The sequence below is a fragment of the Mustela erminea genome, chromosome 3 (genome assembly GCF_009829155.1).
Source record: "Mustela erminea isolate mMusErm1 chromosome 3, mMusErm1.Pri, whole genome shotgun sequence".
NCBI classification, from domain to species: Eukaryota; Metazoa; Chordata; class Mammalia; order Carnivora; family Mustelidae; genus Mustela; species Mustela erminea.
This window is the reverse complement of record NC_045616.1, coordinates 139,584,956-139,605,431: the sequence shown is the minus strand read 5'-3', so window position 1 is coordinate 139,605,431 and position 20,476 is coordinate 139,584,956. Positions and strand designations below refer to the sequence as shown.

Genomic DNA, 20,476 nt, shown 5'->3' with positions numbered 1-20,476 from the left:
ACTAGAGTTTGTGTTTCAGGGAATGAATCTGGACAGTCATTAATGAACTGACAGACTTTATAAACTGTTTCTTAGAGACCCAATTCTCTCAGTTTATATTGCTTGATTATTTATATGGTGGGGGGGTAATCTGTTAGGGAATTTGTGGTAAGAATATGGCTGGTTAAACGAGCCTTTCTCAACAGCGTAATAGTTATTTTAAGAACTATAAAAATACCTTCCTCTTTGCCTACACTGAGAGTAACTGTATAACTACATTATCGTGTCTCCTGTATATTCCTACTAACGTGTCTTTACATAATCTTAATTTGTATTAATGGCTATTTTCTAAAATTCCCCCCAAAGCATTACTTTCCAAATGGAAAAAGATGCTCTATCAATTGATGGTTTTTAAAACCACACTCGGTTCCCCAGGAGTTTTGAGATAGTCTCCCAGGCTCCGGGTCTCTCTCAGCCATACCTGCAAACTGCTTCTCCAGAATGGGGCAACTTCCAGAAATCAATCTGCACAATAACCGATTTGCAAAACTGATTCAGGAATTCTGAAGCTTTCCTAACAGTGAACAGCCTTTCCCATAAAAGCAGCTTTCCTATCTTGAATTGTGCCCTGCCCGAGCCCCAGCTCCAGCAAGAATAAAACCTTAAACTAACTCTTATCAATGGTTTGGCCACCAAAGGTAGAGGCGGGTACTGGAAGGAAATAAAAATTTGAGATAATCCTTAAAATCTCAATAAACTGGTTGCTCTGTGACTTGACTCCTGGCCAACTAGCCTGAATTAAATAGTCCCTGGTTTAAACTATTAGCTTAATTTTGGATAAATTTATATGGAGCAAATGAAACAACTATCTTCAAAACTATCTGTTCAAAACTATCTTACTGGGTAAACCAGGAAACTAAAGAAAAAGGATAATGACTGATAAAACTTCAATTAAATATAATAAATTGCTACAGATGAAAAGCAAATGAGCACGAGAGGATTGTGAAATACCTAAAATATATGAAAACTGCTCATTCTCAAAAAAAAAAAAGAAAGAAAACGGCTCATTCTCATACAAGTTCAAGTAAGATGCAAATAATAATTGTGAGATTATGTTGTGTCTCTCAGATCAACACAACTGTACTAGTTGTGATATATAGTGCTGGCAGACATACAAAAAAAAAAATACTGCTAAAAATGCCAGTTAGAGTTACATATCATGTCCTTTCCAGAGTACAACGGACAACCTTTTCCAAATGCTATCATAACAAATAATTTTACTTGTAGGATTCTACCTTAAAGATGCATAACACCACCGTCAAAGTATTTATACATAATGGGGAAAAAAATATACCTCCAAAATACTTGTCACTAGAGGATTTGTCATAAAAATTAATGTCCACTCATACTATAGAATGCTATGAAGGTGTTAAAGAATGAGGAATGTGTTTTTATACAGGATATCTGACATAGTTGAGTAAAAAAGAAAGTCGTAAAACATACTTAGCATTATCCCCACCTAAAGAAAAAAAGCATAAATTTCCTTATATAGGGTAAAATGAATATAAACCAAACCATATATAGTCTAGAAGGGGGTATTTACTTTTTTACTTTATATACTTTCATATTGTTTGTGTACACACACACACAGCTGGGCCAATACAGGGCAAAAGTAACACTTCAATACTGTGAAGAATGACCTTACAAATAAACGGTTGAGGATCAACTAGATATTCATATTGAAAATAAGGAATCTTAAAAAAAATAAAATAAAGATAAGGACTTGATTCATATAACAACTGGAAAAACAAGTTTTGAGACAGATGAGAGATCTAAATTTCTAGAAAATATATGAGAGTATCTTGATGACTTTAGGATAGGCAAAGATTTCATAAACAAGATAAGCATAACAGAATATGTAATTTGGACTATATTAAAATTAAGAATGTCTGTCCATGACAAATCACCATTAAGATGATGAAAAAGCAACCCAAAGAGAAGGTACTGGCAACCTACACATCAGACGAAAGTCTCAAATATGGGGTGTGTGTGTGTGTGTGTGTGTGTATCTAACAAATGAAAAAAAGACATACATCACCCAACAGAAAAATAAACTAAAACTCAAACAGGCATTTCAAAAGACAATATCCAGTCAATTAATACATGAAATGATGCTCCATTTCATATCATTAGAGAAGTGAAAATTAAAACTATAATATGATACCTCTGAACACTCATCAAAATGGTTAACTTGAAAAAGAAAGAAAAATGCCAAGTGTTGGTGAGAATGTGGAATAATCTGAGCTATCCTATACTGCTGGTGGACAGGGAAAATGAAACCATCATTTTGGAAAACTGTTGGAAACTATCCATAAAGCTTAAAATAAACACAACTAGAATGTCCACTCCCAGGTAAATATCCACAACAGGAAAGCATAAATACATGCTCCCCAAAAGGCACGTACAAGTGTAATGGTGAATATATGTATGCTACTTGAAAGTGCCAAAAATATGTAATACCCCAATGTCCATTAATCACAGGTTAAATACACTTTTGTCACACTATATAATACTATGTAATGAGTAATGAGAATGAACCGACTACAGTTAATGGGAATGGGTGTCTCAAAAACACATATTACAAAAGAAGGCAGAAACAAAAAGGATACACAATTCTAGCTCTTATAATTAAACAACAGGTAAAATTAACACGGTGTTTTCAAGTCAGAATAGAAGCTACCCTTGAGAAGCTGGGAGGTGACTGCAAAGGGGTTTTGAATGCTGGTAATCTTGATCTGGGTGCTGAGAACACAGTGTATTTACTTGAAAATCACTGAGTCTTGTATTTATGCTATGTGCACTTTTCAGTGTTTGTGCTATAATTCAAAGGTTTACTTTTTAAAAATAAGAGATAATACCACAGAATGTTTGAAAGTACATTCACTCTCATTAGTAACAAAATACATGACTAATTAACTAAGGCACTCTTGTGATCAATTAAATAAAGCCAGTAAATAAGTTATTGAGTCCCTGCAATGTGCCAAGTAGTATGTTAACACTGATACAAGACAGACACTGTTTACTCCTTAGCCTCATGGAGTTAATAGGAAGGAAGGAGGAAAAAGTGAAGAAAGGGAGTAGGAAAGGTCCAAAATGTGAAGACTAAGAATGCATTTTTCATGGCAGCATAAATTCATGCTATTCTTTCGATACGAAATTTGGCACTAAGTACCATGTTCCTTAAAATTATCCATCTGCTCAATGAATTAGTAAAAACTAGGATTCAAATCATATATTACTAAGATAACAACTAGGTAGCAACAGCCTATGCACAGAAAAAAAATGAAAATATATATTAAAATGTTTTTCTTTTTAATTCACCATTTTCTAAAAGATTTTAATGAAGTCATACCGTAAAAAACAACTCAATTATAATTTGCCACTCAATACTAAAATACATTTTATACATTAGATCTGTATCTTTCTGTATCTTTTTCTGTATCTTTCAGGGTGTTTTAATATATGTATTTTCAAAGGGAAGTCTAATGAAAAGGTAAATCCCATTTAAAAATAAATCACTAGGCCTTTTTCTTTAAGACAACCTAAATGTTATCCCTACAATAGTTACAAGAAACATTTTGCAAGAGTTCAAATCCCACAAAGTAAATATCTGACATAAGATTTTTGCTTAAGATGATTTTAAAACCGTCTACTTCCTTTTAGAGATTTGCCTGGTCATAAAATGTCTAGAGGCAGACAGAGGAAGAAAGAAAAGGCTTTCAACAAGCTCACTCTAGCACTGTCTTCTAGTAAGTTTGCTGCTAAAGCTCCATTATAAAATCAAAGATGCACCCACATGAATAGACTTCTCAATAAAATAAAACCAGCTGTACAAAGGAGAAAACTTTTGAATGCATTTTCCAAATGAAATAAGCATTAACAATAATACCAAAAATATGAGTAACTCTATCCTAAACTAAAAATAAGCCATTGTGACTGAGTGTCTGAATTGAGGAAAGGGTATCAAGAACTAATCTTGAGGCAAATCTAAACTAGAATGAGTAGATGAGAAATAAAAGGCCCAAAAGACAAATCAGAGAGCCAGGAGGAAAGCAAGGAGAGCTCAGCACACAGCAGACAGGGTCAAGAGCCCAGGGAAGAGATCGAAACTGCAGCGTGCCCACTGGATGCGGCCTGTGGGAGGCTGGCTTTGGCATCAGCAGCTGCAGCAGGGTCGGGGCTAAAGGGAGTGGGGCGCCCAAGCAAAGCCGGGCTGTAAATGGACCAAGGGCTGACAGGCTCAAACCAGGGTTCTGAGGCATAGGGGAGGTAAGGTCTCTAGACCCCAGGAGGACAAGAGGCATGAGGAGAGCATGAACATAGGGCTGACTTCCTGAAATTGCTGACATGTCAGCAACACATCACATTTTACATTCTGAAAAGATCCCCAGCTGGAATCGTGGACCACAGATGTATCGCAGCAGCTAATTGTTTTTTCCCCAGTATCAATGAGTGACCCAGAAACAGGACAAGAACAAGCAAACAGCCAAACTGACATTTCAACGGAAGGTGATGGGACTGAGGTTGCTAGAACTGAGAGACAGAAGTCAGAGCACAAGACTTAAGTGAGAAAGCAAAGAAAGGCAGTGATACGCAAGGAGAAAAGGGGATTCAGGAAGAAACGAAGGGACCAGGGCATGGGAGGGTGAATGAATTCAAAGATGTCTCCAGAAAGTGAGATGCCAGAATGAGATTCTAGAGATTAATTCATTTATGTGATGATTTTGCAAACAAAAAGGCATCAAAGATTTCATGAAACCCAGACATTTTTAAAGAACACAAAATACAACGCCATATCTCACAGCTAGACTCTTAAAAAAATTTAAAGCTTAAAATACTGCTTTAAAAAAATAAAAATAATATACTTATATATTTTAATTAGTGAGAAAATAACATTTTTTTCACTGTAAAGTGAATATGTCAAAAAAAACAGGAAAAAAAACCCAATAATAATACTAAATTAATATACCTATTATTGCAGTAATTTTTAGTGTAGTTATAATTATGCTGCATATAAAATTTTATACTAATTATTTTCTAACTAACAATATGCATTTTTTAGAGCAACATTTTTCCATGTTACTTTTACTACTTGCATGATATTTTATCAAATAGATTTTCAAAATTTATAAAATTTGTAAATTTATAAACCTGTCCCATTGCTCATGTAATTTGGGGCTACCATAAATTACACAGGGGTCCAAATCAAAACGTAAAATTTTGCATTTCATCCCTGACCTGAGAGGTAGATAATTACCAGGGTCAGAGGTGGGAAGTTGTCCCTACAGACTAAAAAGAGAACGGCAGGCTTATTTTCAGATGCACTACCTCACCGGGACACTGACAAACCAAAAGATTTACCTGGAAGAAATCTCACAAAACGTGGCATGAAATGAAATCTTGGGCAGCAGGGAGGGCTGTCTTCAAACAAAGGGCCTAAAGCAAACAAGTGAAAAGGAAAGAAGAAATAAATAAAACAGCCTTAGAAAACAAACACTGTGGCTTAATTCCTAAGATTTATGATAACCACAAAGAAACACCACCGGAAAAGTAGGGACATAAAAAAACACCACCCTTTCTTCTCCCCAACAGTTCAATCAATCACGTGATAACTGCCACAAACAGCCAATGAAGTCTGCAGTGAGGGGACTACCCGAAGTCAGAGGAGAATAAAGGCCCCAAGGATATACCTTGTGTATGACATACGCAGTAAAACTTTTTCAGAAGTCCAAAAATATAAAGATTTTTGTTAGAGTTGAACTACTGAATGATATACAATGCTTGTGTTTTAATTCTTTTCTATTTTAATCAATACCACTGGGGGGAAAGAAACAAATACTATTAAAAACTTGGTTTGAAAAGCCATTCATCAACACACTGTTTTAAAAATAAGTCAGTCAATGTCTGCTAGAATACAAACACTTCCAAAGGAATGAACAATTATCTAAGAACCAAGATTTGAATTGATGTAGCTCAAAGTGTATATGTGTGTTTTGAAGGCTAACTGAAGTTCTGTTTTAATATACTGTCATCTTGAAAGAAGCTTATTACAGTAAAGTTCAATAGATTTAAAATATTAACTACTGAGATTTTCTCTAGTGTACATAAATCAAGGTAATTACTCATAGTAACTGATATCATCTTTTTAGGTATCAGTTAAGTAATGGATAATGGTAATCTTAGGTAATGACCACTGTCAAATTTTATTAAAATTTAAAATAAGACCCATAAGAACTTATCACGTCAAATGATAGCAGCTGATTCTAGGAATAACATACTTTTCCCTGAATATTTAAAAAATAAAAGGAATTCCAACTGTCTCCCCACTGTTTCAAGTTTTTACATATACTACAACGTTCTTCTACAAGCATTATACTTTTCTTTAAATCTTGTTATTTACCTTTAAGATTCCAGTCATACAATTCCAAAATATCTCTGAACAGGAATAATGAAAAGAGTTCAAGTCCTTTCACACAAAAATTCTGAAAAATAAATCAAAATCAAATTACTGTATTACTATAAATGTATATTGACTGAGGTTCCACTTGTTAGTCAAGCATCTTAAAAGTGTGTATTAAACCCATACTAAAACCATGTAATTTCCCAAGAAGTTTGGCTACTGTCCTACAACAGTTCATTGACTTGAGACATACATGAAGCAGGCAATACTGCCATTAGCACTCCTACAAAAATGTAAACTCAGTCCTTGCAAACATACAAATAAAACATGAAGTTTAAAAACTAAAATCTCATTGTATTTTTCCAGCCAATTAAATTTCAGAATCAGAATTTCCTGGGGATTTTTTGTTAATTTAAACTACACATGCACACGACACTGGTCGGCTCTTCTAGGTTTGTCCCCTCATCCCACCCCTGCTTACTCTCACCCTTCGAACACACCCCGAATCACCATTACAATTACCATAAAAAGAGATCTTCTGTGCCAAAAAAAGTTCAAATTCTTTTTTTCTAATTTTTAATTTTTTATAAACATATAATATATTTTTATCCTCAGGGGTACAGGTCTGTGAATCGCCAGGTTTACATACTTCACAGCACTCACGGTAGCACATACCCTCCCCAATGTCCATAACCCCACCCCACTTCTCCCAACCCCCCTCCCCCCAGCAACTCTCAGTTTGTTTTGTGAAAAAGTTCAAATTCTTAATAAAGGCAAATAGAGGGCTAAGAAAAACTACAAGACTTTGTACCAAAATTTCTCCTGCAAACAAGCTTAACAGATGATATATTTACAAGTGAGACTTGTCTCATAATTCTTCCTCCTACTTGTCTTGCTCAGGGTTCATAAATCACCCTGTGTGAGATCACGCCAGAAGTCATCAACTTTTACAATAGCAAATGAAGGCTTATGACCTTAAAAATCAAAAGGAAGCAAAAAAGCCTTTCTAAGCTGGAGAATGAAGGGGCGGCCCTTTCTCTTTAATTCTTTTTGAAAGACAGGTAGAATTACCAGCACGTGCTCGGAATGAAACAGGTGCAAACTAGGCCTGTGTGTCACGCTCATCAATCCCCCTCAGTGCTCCACTGGCCACGACAGAGCTTCACTGTTAAACAAGGTTTGCAAGAAGAGCCGGGGGCTCAGGAAATCGACCCCAACTCAACAAATGTTAAGTGCACAAGCTTGTTTGCTGTCTAGTTGTTATTTCTTAGTGTGATTTGTTGACACCACTAAATTCAAGATCAGGCAATGAATCATTCTGAGATTCACATTAATCTTGCTTTGGAATTTTAAACCTCTTGCATATATTTAGATAAATCTGCTGCTGAGCATCTGCAATGAAAAACAATTAGGAAAAATATGTAAATACATGGGAAGAAAAATGAACCAAGCATTGATCTTGTCATTGGAGATAATGAATAAGATTATTCCAACAGCTATCAGATTTGGTTTCACTGTTCTAATTTCCCCTCTGATAACGACCAGTAGCCAGAATCTGTCCCCTATCCAAAACAAACTGGAAACAGATGTAATGTTACGATCAGCAGAAGCAAGACGAGAATTAAGTTCAAAAATAGGTCAACAGAAGTTGAAAATGATCCAAATTTTAACCTTGCTCCTCGAACCATAGCTCACTGACCCTTTCGACAGTGAACACCATTCTTTGGGGGCATTCCTATGGCAAACAGCCAGAGCTGGCCAAGTTCAATGGTTTAAAGATTTAAGTGTGAAATAAGCAAAAAGAGCAAACTACATCAGGCGGTTAAGTAATCTTTTCTCTTACCTCGGGCATCATCTCCTCAATGAAATGAATTGTGTAGTCTATGTTGAACCTGATTACTTTACACAGTGGAATCTGCAATAAGAATGAGAGGTTCAGTTCTGTAGTTCCCTCCTGCAGGCTCCCAGTGCACGTGTATTTGCTCTCTGGCCCACAAGGCCATGAACCAAATGAGAAGGCTTCACCTGAATCCAAGCTGCTAACAGTACTGAACATGAAGCTTTGACCACAACTGCAGGATATGAATGGCAAGAACCCAGCTAGCCCAGCTTCTATAGGAAACCTGCATAATGTTGGTGCTTAACTGTTTTAGCAGCAGCAACACAAAAATATAAGAACCCACCAAAACCAAACATATCACCTCTAAGGTACTGATAAAACCACAGTCAAACATTTCTTTTTCTCAGGTTTTCTTAATCTTTCAGAATCTTTAGCTCTTCAAGTAGATCAGGGATAGCAGGATGACAACCCCTTGGTTATGGATGCATCAGTCACCAAAGCACACTCAACTCGGGCTGCGCATCCCGCTCTGCAGCAAAAGCCAACCCTGGTAATGACGGTGCTAATAGCTAACACCCACCGGGCCAGGCAACGTCATGCTGCTTCAGAGGGGCGCGCATGAAAACACACCTATCAGATAGGCACAGCTACTATCCCCACTGTACAGGGGAGAAAACTAAGGCAGTGGCATCAGGTACCTTGCCTAAGGGAGCTAGCAATAACATCTTGCTCTAGACCACAACTCTGATCCACTAGAGTACACACCTCTCATTACGTGGTCTGATACTCAGGGTCTGTGTGAAAATGAAGGCAGGCCCAGAGGAAATAAATCCATATCTATCTTGTTCGGTCATCAGATGCTAGCCCCATGCCTACACATAATGGGTTTCCCATAAGTGTATTTTTCAATGAAGGAAACAATGAGAGAGAACCTGTGAGGTTACTAAAGTGGCTTAGCGGACAAGCTGGCAGAAAGAATAGACTCAGAAGCCTAGAGATGTGTTAAGTAGGTTTTCTGGCCATTCAATCTGTCCATAAGATGATTTTATATAGATGTAATCATTTTTATAAACCACAGCAATCAGAAAGAAACAACTTTAATTCTACCAGCAAAAGGAATGGCAAGAAAAACAAAAATAGTCTTACAATGCCATCTACTGGAAATCTTTTTCTCAGAAATAAAGTTTAGTTCTTTGGTGCTTTTCCCTTTCTTTCTTTTTTTTTTTTTTTTTAAGGATAGTGGCTAATCTGAATGAAATTTATAATTAACTTTAATAAGAAATCCATTTTCAATATTGCAGTAATGAGTTCTAAATGAACTGAAGTGATATACTAAGGCCATGATTATTTTTAAGTTATTATTATAATTATTTAAAAATATTTGAGAATTCCAAATATGTGTACTATTCATACTATTAAATACCTATCCTTTGTTAATAACCTGTGTTACATCCGTAGTTACTCTAAAATAAGGCACAGCCCCTACCTTTTTTAAAAGGTAAGGATCTAAAAAGGAAGGCAGGCATGTAAATAATAAATAAAATATAATGTATATAATGTATTAAGTGCAATTAAAAACTCATAAGCAAATAAAATAGTATAAAGTACAAAAGAACCAAAGAGAAGGTAACATTTGAGTTGAGTCTTCAAAGACGGGGAGAAATTTTCCAGGCCATCCAGAAGAATTAAGTTGGGAAAGAACAGGTGTTTAGTTTCTAACAAGACAGAGAACAGGGAGCTGAGGGAAGACAAAATCTCTTAGCTGTTCAGGAGTGAAATACATGGAGAGAGAGAAGCAAGGAGGTTCTAGACAGGAAAAGTTTGAACTATGTGATGCAGATCACATAAATTACATTAAGGATTAAGGACTTCTCCTTACAGCAATGTGAAGTCACCCAAGTACTTTAAGTGACAGACTATCATGGTTTACATATTGGATGGGCTCTTATGTCAACAGTGTGGGAATGGTTTATAGTAGAGCAAGGCAAGAGACCAGAAGACCAGACTGGAGTCAGATCAAATAGCTCAGGAGCCAAATGAATAGAAGACTGGAAGCAAGGGAGCAAATTTTAAACATGGGAGAGGTTACTGAAATGTACAATGACCATTCTGATGTGGAAGTGAAAGACAAGAAAGAAGAGAGAAAAATTCAAGATTTCTGGCCTAATGACAAGATAAACCACAATGGCATTAATACAAAGATATTCATAGGGTGTCCTCCAGGTACCTCAAACAATATTCGAGGAAGAGGACAAGTTCAGTTTTGCATAGGCTGAGGGTGAGGTACTTGAGGGGCTATCAAGGTGGTAATGTCCAAAAGGCAATCTGAAATGTGTGTGGAGCACAGAGCCATGTCATAGCTATAAATACCAATTTGGTGGGAATCAGAAGATGTGAAGAAAAACTGTGGGTGAGACTGTATTACTCAGAAGAGAGCACCCAGAAAAGGACAGAGCCCTTGGGAAGTCAAGAGGCGGACGAAGAAAGAGCAAAAGTTATTCCATCCACCATGCACAAAAGGAACTCAGCTAGATGAATTATGTAAGGACAGTCATTTCCCCATATCGTTTCAACTAGATTCCCTTTTTGGGATTCCTTCTTTGAGCTCTTCTCTTGTACATACCTTATTTTCTTTTGGGCTCTCATCCATACCACCAGAACCCTTCTGAGCTACACAAATCTGGAAAAGCCAAGATCTTCTTTTCTATTCACTTTTATCTCTCTAAGACTCAAAGAGAACTTGTCATTTTTCTACATATGGCAAGCTCAATTTTTGAAAGGTCAATGGTCACTCAAAAAATATAAATGCCTAGCATTTCCTAAAACTTGTTTGAATACTGACTGACATTAACTCTTAGCTCATCCTCCCATAAAGAAACAAAGAACCCTCCAGAAACTTCTATATCGAACTCTACTACTTGCAGGTGCTGAAAGGCTAAATCCAGGGCAGTGAGGCCACTGGAAATGGAAAGCCATCTAAAAGCAGGGTTTTTTTTGTTTTTTTTTTTTTTACGCTTTTGAGGATGGGGTAAGATATTATGCATCTAATACATGTATCTTTATAACTTTATAGTTATGTTGTCAAAGTCCTTAATAACATCAGGTATTCTAAGTAATAGTAATTGTGCTATGTAAAAGGATAAAATGCTCCCAGATGCTCTATACTTAGCCAACAAGGCTTTCAATCCACTTCAATTCAAGATGATCTTAAGAAAACTTGTCAGAAGTAGATTGGTTGAAATTCTAACATTACCATCATTTGCATGCCCTTCTTGCTGATACACTCTCTCTAGCAAGAAAATGAATCAGATCAGTAAAGCGATTTAATAATTCTTTTTCTGGGAGACTACTTCAAATTCAAGAGGCCTTTGATGGATCTGATCCCTATGAACTGTACAACATTGAGCTTAAAACTCGATTTATTTTATCAACACCTCTACATAAATGATGAGGCTTATCTTCTCATTACAGAGTGAAGTTCTCAAATTTAGAGAACTTGAGTATTTATATAAAATATATGCTGAAGCCAGGAATTTTCAGTCCTTTCATTTTGTAACAGTAACAATTGCAATTAACTGAGCATTAGCAGTCTCTTAGTGCCAAGCCTTGTGCTGACAGGCTTTAAATAACGCTCAAAGAATCACCTCTCTAAGGTCATGTAAATATTAAGAACCGGTTTAAAAAAAAAAAAAGAAGTCTGTCTGACATCTTATCCAAAATAAGAAGTGACAACATGGAGGCACCTGGGTGGCTCAGTGGGTTAAGCCTCTGCCTTCAGCTCAGGTCATGGTCTCAGGGTCCTGGGATTGAGCCCTGCATCAGGCTCTCTGCTCAGCAGGAAGCCTGCTTCCGCTTCTCTCTAGGCCTGCCTCTCTGCCTACTTATGATCTCTCTCTCTCTTTCTCTCTGTCAAATAAATAAATATATAATCTTAAAAAAAAAAAGTGCCAACATGTATGCCCAAAACGATGACAAACACTTTTCATGTGTCATTTATTTTTTGCAGAAATCGGTAAGATTGCTACAATACCTCTATCTTACAGATGAGAAAATCAAGGATTATAAAGATTGAAATGTCAAATCATACAGCTAGTAAGTGGAATTCACTAATGTTTAAACCCTGGTCTCTCTGAAGCCACATTGCTTTCCTCCTTTGATTAAGGTGATCCTAAAAGTTAAATGAGATCTATTATTACTTCTAAGGAAATAAGAGATAATTTTAAATATTTTCATGGTAACCAAATTATTTATATTTGCAAGCCCACTGAGGGAAAAAAGAGAAAAATGCATTATGTGGGAGGAGCTAGACTAGAGGACCTTCAATGGTCTTTCCCACTCTGAGATTATGAGCTTTGGTGTAACAAAGGTTTTGAGTGCCTAAGACATTAAAAAAAAAAAAAGGCCAAAAAACCATCAAATTTCAAAAATTCTTAGTGCCTTTTCATAAAGACTGTTAAAGAATTGTCAAATACAAAACTCTATAGCTATGTGTGGTATGGGATGTTACTAGACTTAACTGTGATCGTTTTCCACTATGTACAAATGTTGAATCATTATTACATGGTACACCTGGAATTAATATGATGGTATGTCAGTTATATCTCAAAAAACATGGTCCAGGGGCACCTGGGTGGCTCAGTGGGTTAAAGCCTCTGCCTTCGGCTCGGGTCGTGATCCCAGGGTCCTGGGATTGAGCCCCGCATCGGGCCGTCTGCTCCGCGGAGAGCCTGCTTCCTCCTCTCTCTCTCTCTGCCTGCCTCTCTGCCTACTTGTGATCTCTGTCTGTCAAATAAATAAATAAAATCTTTAAAAAAAAAAAATGGTCCAATGTGAAGCACTTTTCTATATTAGAGTCCACACTGGAGGTAGAGGTAATATGTATTATCAAACAATTTTATGTTTTTATTTAGAATGTCATCACCTTCCACAGAAAATTCTCTAGGAAAATTCCACTAAGAAAACAATTTGTTTTAAATTACTACCACTACTATAGAATCATGTCTACTTACAAAGAAAAAAAGAAGGACAGAAAGGAATAAAGTCAGGCAAAAATTTTGTTCCTTACTCTCCAGTGGAACAGAACTTCACGTTTTGAGTAAACAACACCTAAAAAACTTTTTAAACTGTGGATGTAATTTCCTATAACCAACTCAGAAAGGATTAAAGAACACTGTTACTTTGATGCAGATGCACCAAAGCTATCATTTCTTAAGTTCTCTAACAGCATTTGGACTGGGTAAAGTATACTGCTATAGTTTGAGCTGCCAGCAAATTCTACTCTATGTCCAACTAGAATATAGAATAAGACAATTCCCAAGACCGTTAGCTTTGAGACAGCAAGATTTTGACTCACAGATACAGAACTTCCATTTGAACCAATTACCAATAAAGCAACTTTAATACTGGTATAAAAATATCACAGATCTGTATGTCAGACAAAAATCTCTTAAAGAATATATAGTCCTGGGATTCAAAAACAGAAGAATGTAGGAAATTAATGCAGGTTCCAGATGACCCGAGCATAACTCTCTTTCTTTTCCTATTGCTCAAACACTAGATGATAGCTGCTCCTTAAAACTTTCCAACCTCCTTTTGAAGGACACCCAACCCAAAATAGCTTTGACACATTACTCCACAGTTTATCCTTCTTTTTCAATCTTTCACACTCTCAAAATGTTATTCTAACACATGTTTACTTACACCATTTAATGTGGACCAAACCTGTGACTCATTAGCACAGATGTCACACCCCCACCCCCGACACACACTGCTGCAGACTTCCTGCAACTCACGCAGAGGGACGCAAAGTAAATGTTACTTAAAAGTCAGAAGAAAAGAAATTTATTTTTGACTTTCAGAAACAAGAATGAAGGGAAGGAAGAGAATACAGGAAAGGAGAAAGCCAGCCAATTAGTACATACTTACATTGGTCAGGGGGGCATGTGCAAACATAGAAAATCCTTCAAAGATATACTCATGATCATCATATTCTATAACAGTTGGCCTGTCAGTCTAAAAGCAAACAGAAACACAAAGTGTGAGCTTAAGAACATGATTTGCATGTACAGAAATCCATTGGAACACAAAGGTTCCAACAGGAGAAATGTATGGACTCCACAGGCAACGTGAACATTTTTCTAAACAACCAGGGAGAACTTTATACAAAAGTTTAATTTTAGGCGGAATTCTCTGGCTTCAGTAATATTTACATATTGAGACCATCAGGAATGTTTATTATGGGTATCATAAAGGGGAAAAAAGGCTATATGGCTTCATTTTCTACGAACCTGTTTTATTTACTCCTACAGTACTACTACATCTATTCTTACTGACTGTATTCCCGAACTAAGGAAAGTTCCAATAAGAACAAGACAATAGCACAGTCAATTCAAAGCTCAAAGTGGAAGAAGACTCAGCATCATGATAGTCAAGACTAGTAATAGCCTAGAAGGCCTCTGGAACCAGAGGCTCAACCCCTCACAGCTCCATTCCCAGGACCTCCAAGGAGAAGCCATCCTACCACATAACAGCAACAAATCAATTCCCACATGATGTGAAAAATTTTAATTATCTGAAAATTGAATCTGTAGTTAAAACATACAAATGTTAATTCAAGCATACAAGATTCTCTTCCTTATGCTATTCTTACAGACTACCATTTTTAATCCTAGATGTTAAATATGGAACTAATTATCAAGACTAGTAACCTAAAAGACACTTTTTTAAAAGGATTTTATTTATTTGTTTCAGGGAGTGAGCAAGAGAGAGCGCTAGAGAGAGAGCATGAGAAGGGGGAGGGGCAGAGGGAGAAGCAGACTCCCCGCCAAGCAGGGAGCCTGAGGTGGGGCTCAATGCTGGGACTCTGGGATCATGACCTGAGCCGAAGGCAGATGCTTAAATGATTGAGCCACCCAGGGGCCATAAAAAACAGTTTTTTAACACAGGTACTGAACATTATTCTTTTAAACCTTATATATATACAGGGGTGCCTGGGTGGCTCAGTGGGTTAAGCGTCTGCCTTCAGTTGAGGTCACGATCCCAGGGTCCTGGGATTGAGTCCTGCATCGGGCTCTCTGCTCAGCAAGGAGCCTGCTTCCCCCCCCCCTCTGCCTTCCTCTCTGCCTCCTTGTGATCTGTCAAATAAATAAATAAAATCTTTAAGCCCTGTATATATATACAAAGAACTGGAGGAAGGTGCTAAAGAATACGCTCATGTACATTAGTTGTTTTGCCAATATTACCATTACTTTCTATTTCAGTATAAATAAAGCTAGTGTAAATTAAATACAATGAAAAGAACTTCTGACAAAAGAAGATATAGCCACTTTGGAAAACAGTTCGGTAGTTCCTCAAAACATTAAACACAGAGTTACCACATGATCCAGAACTCCAGGCCTAGGTTTGTACCCGAGAGACATCCACATAGAAACTTCTACACAAGGGCGCCTGGGTGGCTCAGTTGGTTAAAGCCTCTGCCTTTGGCTCAGGTCATAATTGCAGGGTCCTGGGATCGAGCCCCACATTGGGCTCTCTCTGCTCAGCGGGGAGCCTGCTTCCCCCTCTCTCTCTGCCTGCCTCTCTGCCTACTTGTGATCTCTCTCTGTCAAATAAATAAATAAAATCTTTCTAAAAAAAAAAAAAGAAAGAAAGAAAGAAAGAAACTTCTACACAAACATTCATAGCAGCATTATTCATGACAGTCTAAAAGTGGAGACTACCTAAATGTTCATCAGCTCAATTAATGAACAAATAGAGTATATCCACACAAGGGAATATTATTGGTCCATTAAAAGGAATAAAGTTTGGGGCGCCTCGGTGGCTCAGCCGGTTAAATGTCTGCCTTTGGCTCAGGTCATGATCCCAGAGTCCTGGGATCAAATCTTGTTTGGGCTCCCTGCTTAGTGGGAAAGGCTGCCTCTCCCTCTGCCTGCTGCTCCCCCTGCTTTGTGCTCTCCCTCTCTGACAGAGAAATAAATAAAATCTCAAAAAAGAAAAGAAGGAATAAAGTTATATGTTACAACATAGATGATCTTAATAACATTATGCTGAGTGAAACAAGGTAAAAAGACCACATTTTCTAGGATCCCATTCATATGAAATATCTAGGACAGGCTAATGATAGAGACAGAAAGTATCTTAGCTATTGAAGGCTGAGGGATATGATAGAACTGACTGCTAATGAGTACAGGGTTTCTTCTGAGGATGGATGATGACAGCGTTCTAAAATTAGACTGTGGTGATGGTTTCACAATTCTGTGAAAAGAATTCTATCAGGAAATAAATACACTTTAAATGGGTGAATTTTACAATATATGAATTATAACTTGATTAAGTTTTTAAAATATGTAATTACTAATCATTTAATTTTGAAATTGAAATCTCTCAATGATAGAAGTAACAGAATTAATAACTTTCCACTGTGAAAAACAATAAAGAACAGGAGGCCAGCAGACAGTCATGCACACTGTCTAGGTGTAAATCCCCACTCGGCCACTTACTACCTGAATAATCTTCAGAACGTGACTGAACCTCATCTATAAAACATAGATAACTGCCCCACCTGTATAGTGGGGATAATAATTCTCCTTCACCAGTTTATTGTGAGAAATAAGTTAACACATGTTAAACATTCAGAGCAATGGCTGATACCATAGTCAATAAATAATTAGGTATTATTACTACTGTCATAAATACAACAGACCTTCTTGATCGGGTCACTAGATAATACATTAGTTATTCCCTGATTTTTAAGAGATGAGAAAGGTTCTCCACATTCCTCCACCTGCACAGTTCCAATGAAGAGCGCCAAAAGTCACAGCTATTATGAATATGGCTATTGTGAGGTACTGAAAACATAACTGATAAAAGGTAGAGAAAGTAGTATAGTGAGAGGAAGCAAAATAAGAGTGATTATGATAATGGCCAATTTTATCAACATAAAAATAACATTTTTTAAAGAAAATTTAAGAACTGAATTTGTACTGAGCCTATTCACATTTTAACCTATATGAACACATCAAACCTATTTACATTTTAAAATAAATGAAATCTGATTTTGTTAGGAACTTACCAAAAAGTTTGTAGGAGGGGAGACTGTAATTCGATAGTGGAAAAGTCTGCCAGCATTGTTGGTCATGGGACGACAGGGCTTGATGGCCTGAGGGGGGAAAACAAAAGTGAGTTTAAAAGTAAAGTAGCAAAATATTTTTATTTAAAAACAGACTACATTTCTAGATTTGCATCTGACAAAAGAGATTTTATGTGTGTTCCTTCGCAGGTTGGTAGGAAGAACAGCACCATTAACTAGAAGAATAAAAAAGGACCAGCTGATCACCAGGACTCAACGTATTTCCTCACATGCATGCAATACAAGGGGTTCAGGTAACATGAAGATCTTTCTAGATCTCAATTTCTAAGACTATCTTCCTTTTATTTGTAACATAACACAATACTTGACCTTCGGCTAAACTCCCAATGTGCTTAAAAAAGGGGTGGGGGAATCTCAAAAATAATAGGTTTTGATGGGGGGGGGGTGAAGGGACCATTAAATATGCTCAGTAAAAACAGAAGGGACCAAAAATGAAGGACACATAAGAGGCGGCAGAAAAGAACAAGCCCGGAGTTCAAGATGGGAAAAAGAAAACAGAAACTGATGCTTTTTTTGCTCTCCTTCCTTGGATCACCACCAGGTTGACAGGGGCTTTGTTGAGGCGGCCTCATAATTCAACTGATCCTCTGTCCAGTCCTGCTTACACATTCCTTCTCTCACAGGTAAAGTTCTCTAAGAAACATCAAGCACCCAAACTTCATCTTAGCATCTATTTCTGGAGAATCCAGGGTGTAGCTCCAGGAATGATCCAAGAAAGCAGGAGATAAGATAGAGGACTTTGGAGCTGAAATTACTTACCATCCACTGGCAATGAGGACCCCATCATGGTGGGAGGTGAAGTCCCCAGCACCAGATGGCAGACCAACAGAAAACTCCCAAAGATGATGACTGGGGAGGGTGTACCAGTGGAAGCAGGTGCGGTGAACCAGGGATGTAAGATTATGAGAGAACGTGTGCTGTCAGGATAACAGGATAGGTGGCTATTGCTAAGCACCCCTAATGCCCTACCATGTCCCTCAAACTTTAGTGTGCCTTGAAATCACTGGAGGGCTTGCTCTACCTCAGACTGCTTGCTTCCCACCCTTAAGATTTCTGATTCAGCAGATGAGGCTGGCTGAGAACCCGGTTTCTAAGGAGTTCCTAGGTGAAGCTGTAACTGGAGAACCACTGCTCCACAGAAATGTAACAGGAGAGGGGGAGGAAAGGCAACTGGGAGCCAGACGGACTGCTGGAGGCACACAGAGAAGCTGTCCCCTGCACTGCCAAGACCAAACCCAGGGACAGAGATGGTTGGACTTTAGAGACAATTAACAGCCAACAGGGTAGATCTGTTATGCCAAGGGACAAGACCTGGAAACCTGAGATGAAGACATACAGGTTGTAACTCCCCAGACCCTTCTAAATCATCCATCCCCACAGAGGTGGTCCAACCCTGTCTATTAAGAGCAATGACTCACCTGTATCTAAAGGCAATGGAAGACACTGCAAGGCAACAAACACTGCCTCCCCTCAAACGGTCTCCCCTCCTGGCCAACAGACCTACAGTTAGGGTCACTTCACAGCATAACCCAGCTGGGGGGGTGGTGCTCCGAGGAGAGATTATATCTCAAAGGAACTGCAAGAACTAGCCCGCATGAGCCAGCAGCAGGAGGCTGCACAAGACCGGACGCTGAGAGTGCTTGACCAAAAGCACCAGAACATAAAAGTGGTTAGGGAAGAGTTCACTGACTTGTGAGCATTCAGGATTCGGGACACCAGATGCCAGGACCCCCTACTAGGATGTCTCCTAAAAGCATGAAAAAGCAATGGTCCACAATAAGTGTAGTTAAAATACCAAAACTGCCATGACAGAAAAGGAAGTAATTCAGAGTCAGGAAGTGGGCGCATTAGAATGGATATACTATCTGTGACTAAAAAATATACCAGATTATCATATTCCATGGGAAGGCCCTGAGGACTTGTCAAGGCCATCTACATTCCAAAAGGAATGTGCTGGGGAAGGGACACCAGCCTCACTAGGAAGATCAGTGGTGGCCTCCTCTGCAGGCCAGGGCTGACTGTAAGAGAGGCTGTCACAGAGCAGAGCTTGCTGACAGCAGTGGGGATGAAAGGACTCTGAAACAGGGGAGTCAGGATGATGGGACTTAATTGTGAGAAGCCGGCTCTCATAGTATCATCATAACCAGCAAGATCCAAGTGGCAACTAAAGGGGTCTGGCCCACAAAAAGTCATGGAAGCAGTTCATAGAATACAGCTGAAAAGAGTAATACTTAGTTTGTACCAACAGACGAAATCAAGAATGGTTAACCAAGGGCTGGAGATAGGTTGCTCCAATAAAGTCATGATCCCTTTCCCAGTTCTAGATCTATAATAGGAAGGGCCCTAGAACACCACTGCAAGCAAAAATGGTCATGACAACCCTGTCCTCCCCCAAAAGGGCCTATGGCCATGTACCCAAAACACTGTACACGGGGGAACAGGGAACCGAGAATGTTCAAGGAATATTGGACAGAGCATCTGAATCAACACTGTTACTCAGAGGAGGCTGAGTACATCACTTCAGTACACATTATAGAGTTGGTGATATGAAGCCAAGGTAAAAAAAAAAAAGGAATCTCAGTCAAGGTCTTGTTTCCAGTAGGTCCCCTGCATCCACAGATCTGCCCAGGAGGCGTTTCCCCTGGCCCCTGAAACATTTCATTGGAACTGACAAAATTGGTAGAGGCACCCCCACACAGTCCTTATTCTGTGGAGTAAGAGCCATCATAATGGAAAAGGTCAAGCAGAAGCCATCGAAATTCTACCATCCCTGACACAGGCACCAAAACCAAGATCACTCTTAGGGGATGGTATAGATTAGCACCATCCTTAAGGATCCAAAAGACACAGGGGTGACAGTGTTATCATATCTTTAATTCATCAATCTGGCTTCCGGGGGCGGGGGGTGGGGGGAGGATCCTGCACGATAATTAGAGACTACCACAAGCTCAGCTGTGCCATACACTACAGTTCAGAGCAGACTTGTAGGACCTCACGTGCAAAGTGATTTGCTGAATATATTCTTTTCCATCCCAATAGAATGAGGATA

General features: G+C 38.3%; 1 protein-coding gene across 6 annotated transcripts in view; it reads right to left on the bottom strand.

The window, feature by feature from the left end:
* Positions 1–20,476, bottom strand: part of DROSHA (drosha ribonuclease III) — a 118,911-nt gene that overhangs the window by 71,710 nt on the left and 26,725 nt on the right. For all 6 annotated transcript variants that reach the window (XM_032337702.1, XM_032337704.1, XM_032337706.1 and 3 more), the window contains 5 exons: positions 17,350–17,436; positions 14,205–14,291; positions 8,283–8,354; positions 6,440–6,521; positions 5,401–5,475 (listed from right to left, as the gene is read on the bottom strand). In XM_032337702.1, coding sequence (XP_032193593.1) covers positions 5,401–5,475; positions 6,440–6,521; positions 8,283–8,354; positions 14,205–14,291; positions 17,350–17,436 — 403 coding nt within the window. The remainder of the gene's footprint in view (positions 1–5,400; positions 5,476–6,439; positions 6,522–8,282; positions 8,355–14,204; positions 14,292–17,349; positions 17,437–20,476) is intronic.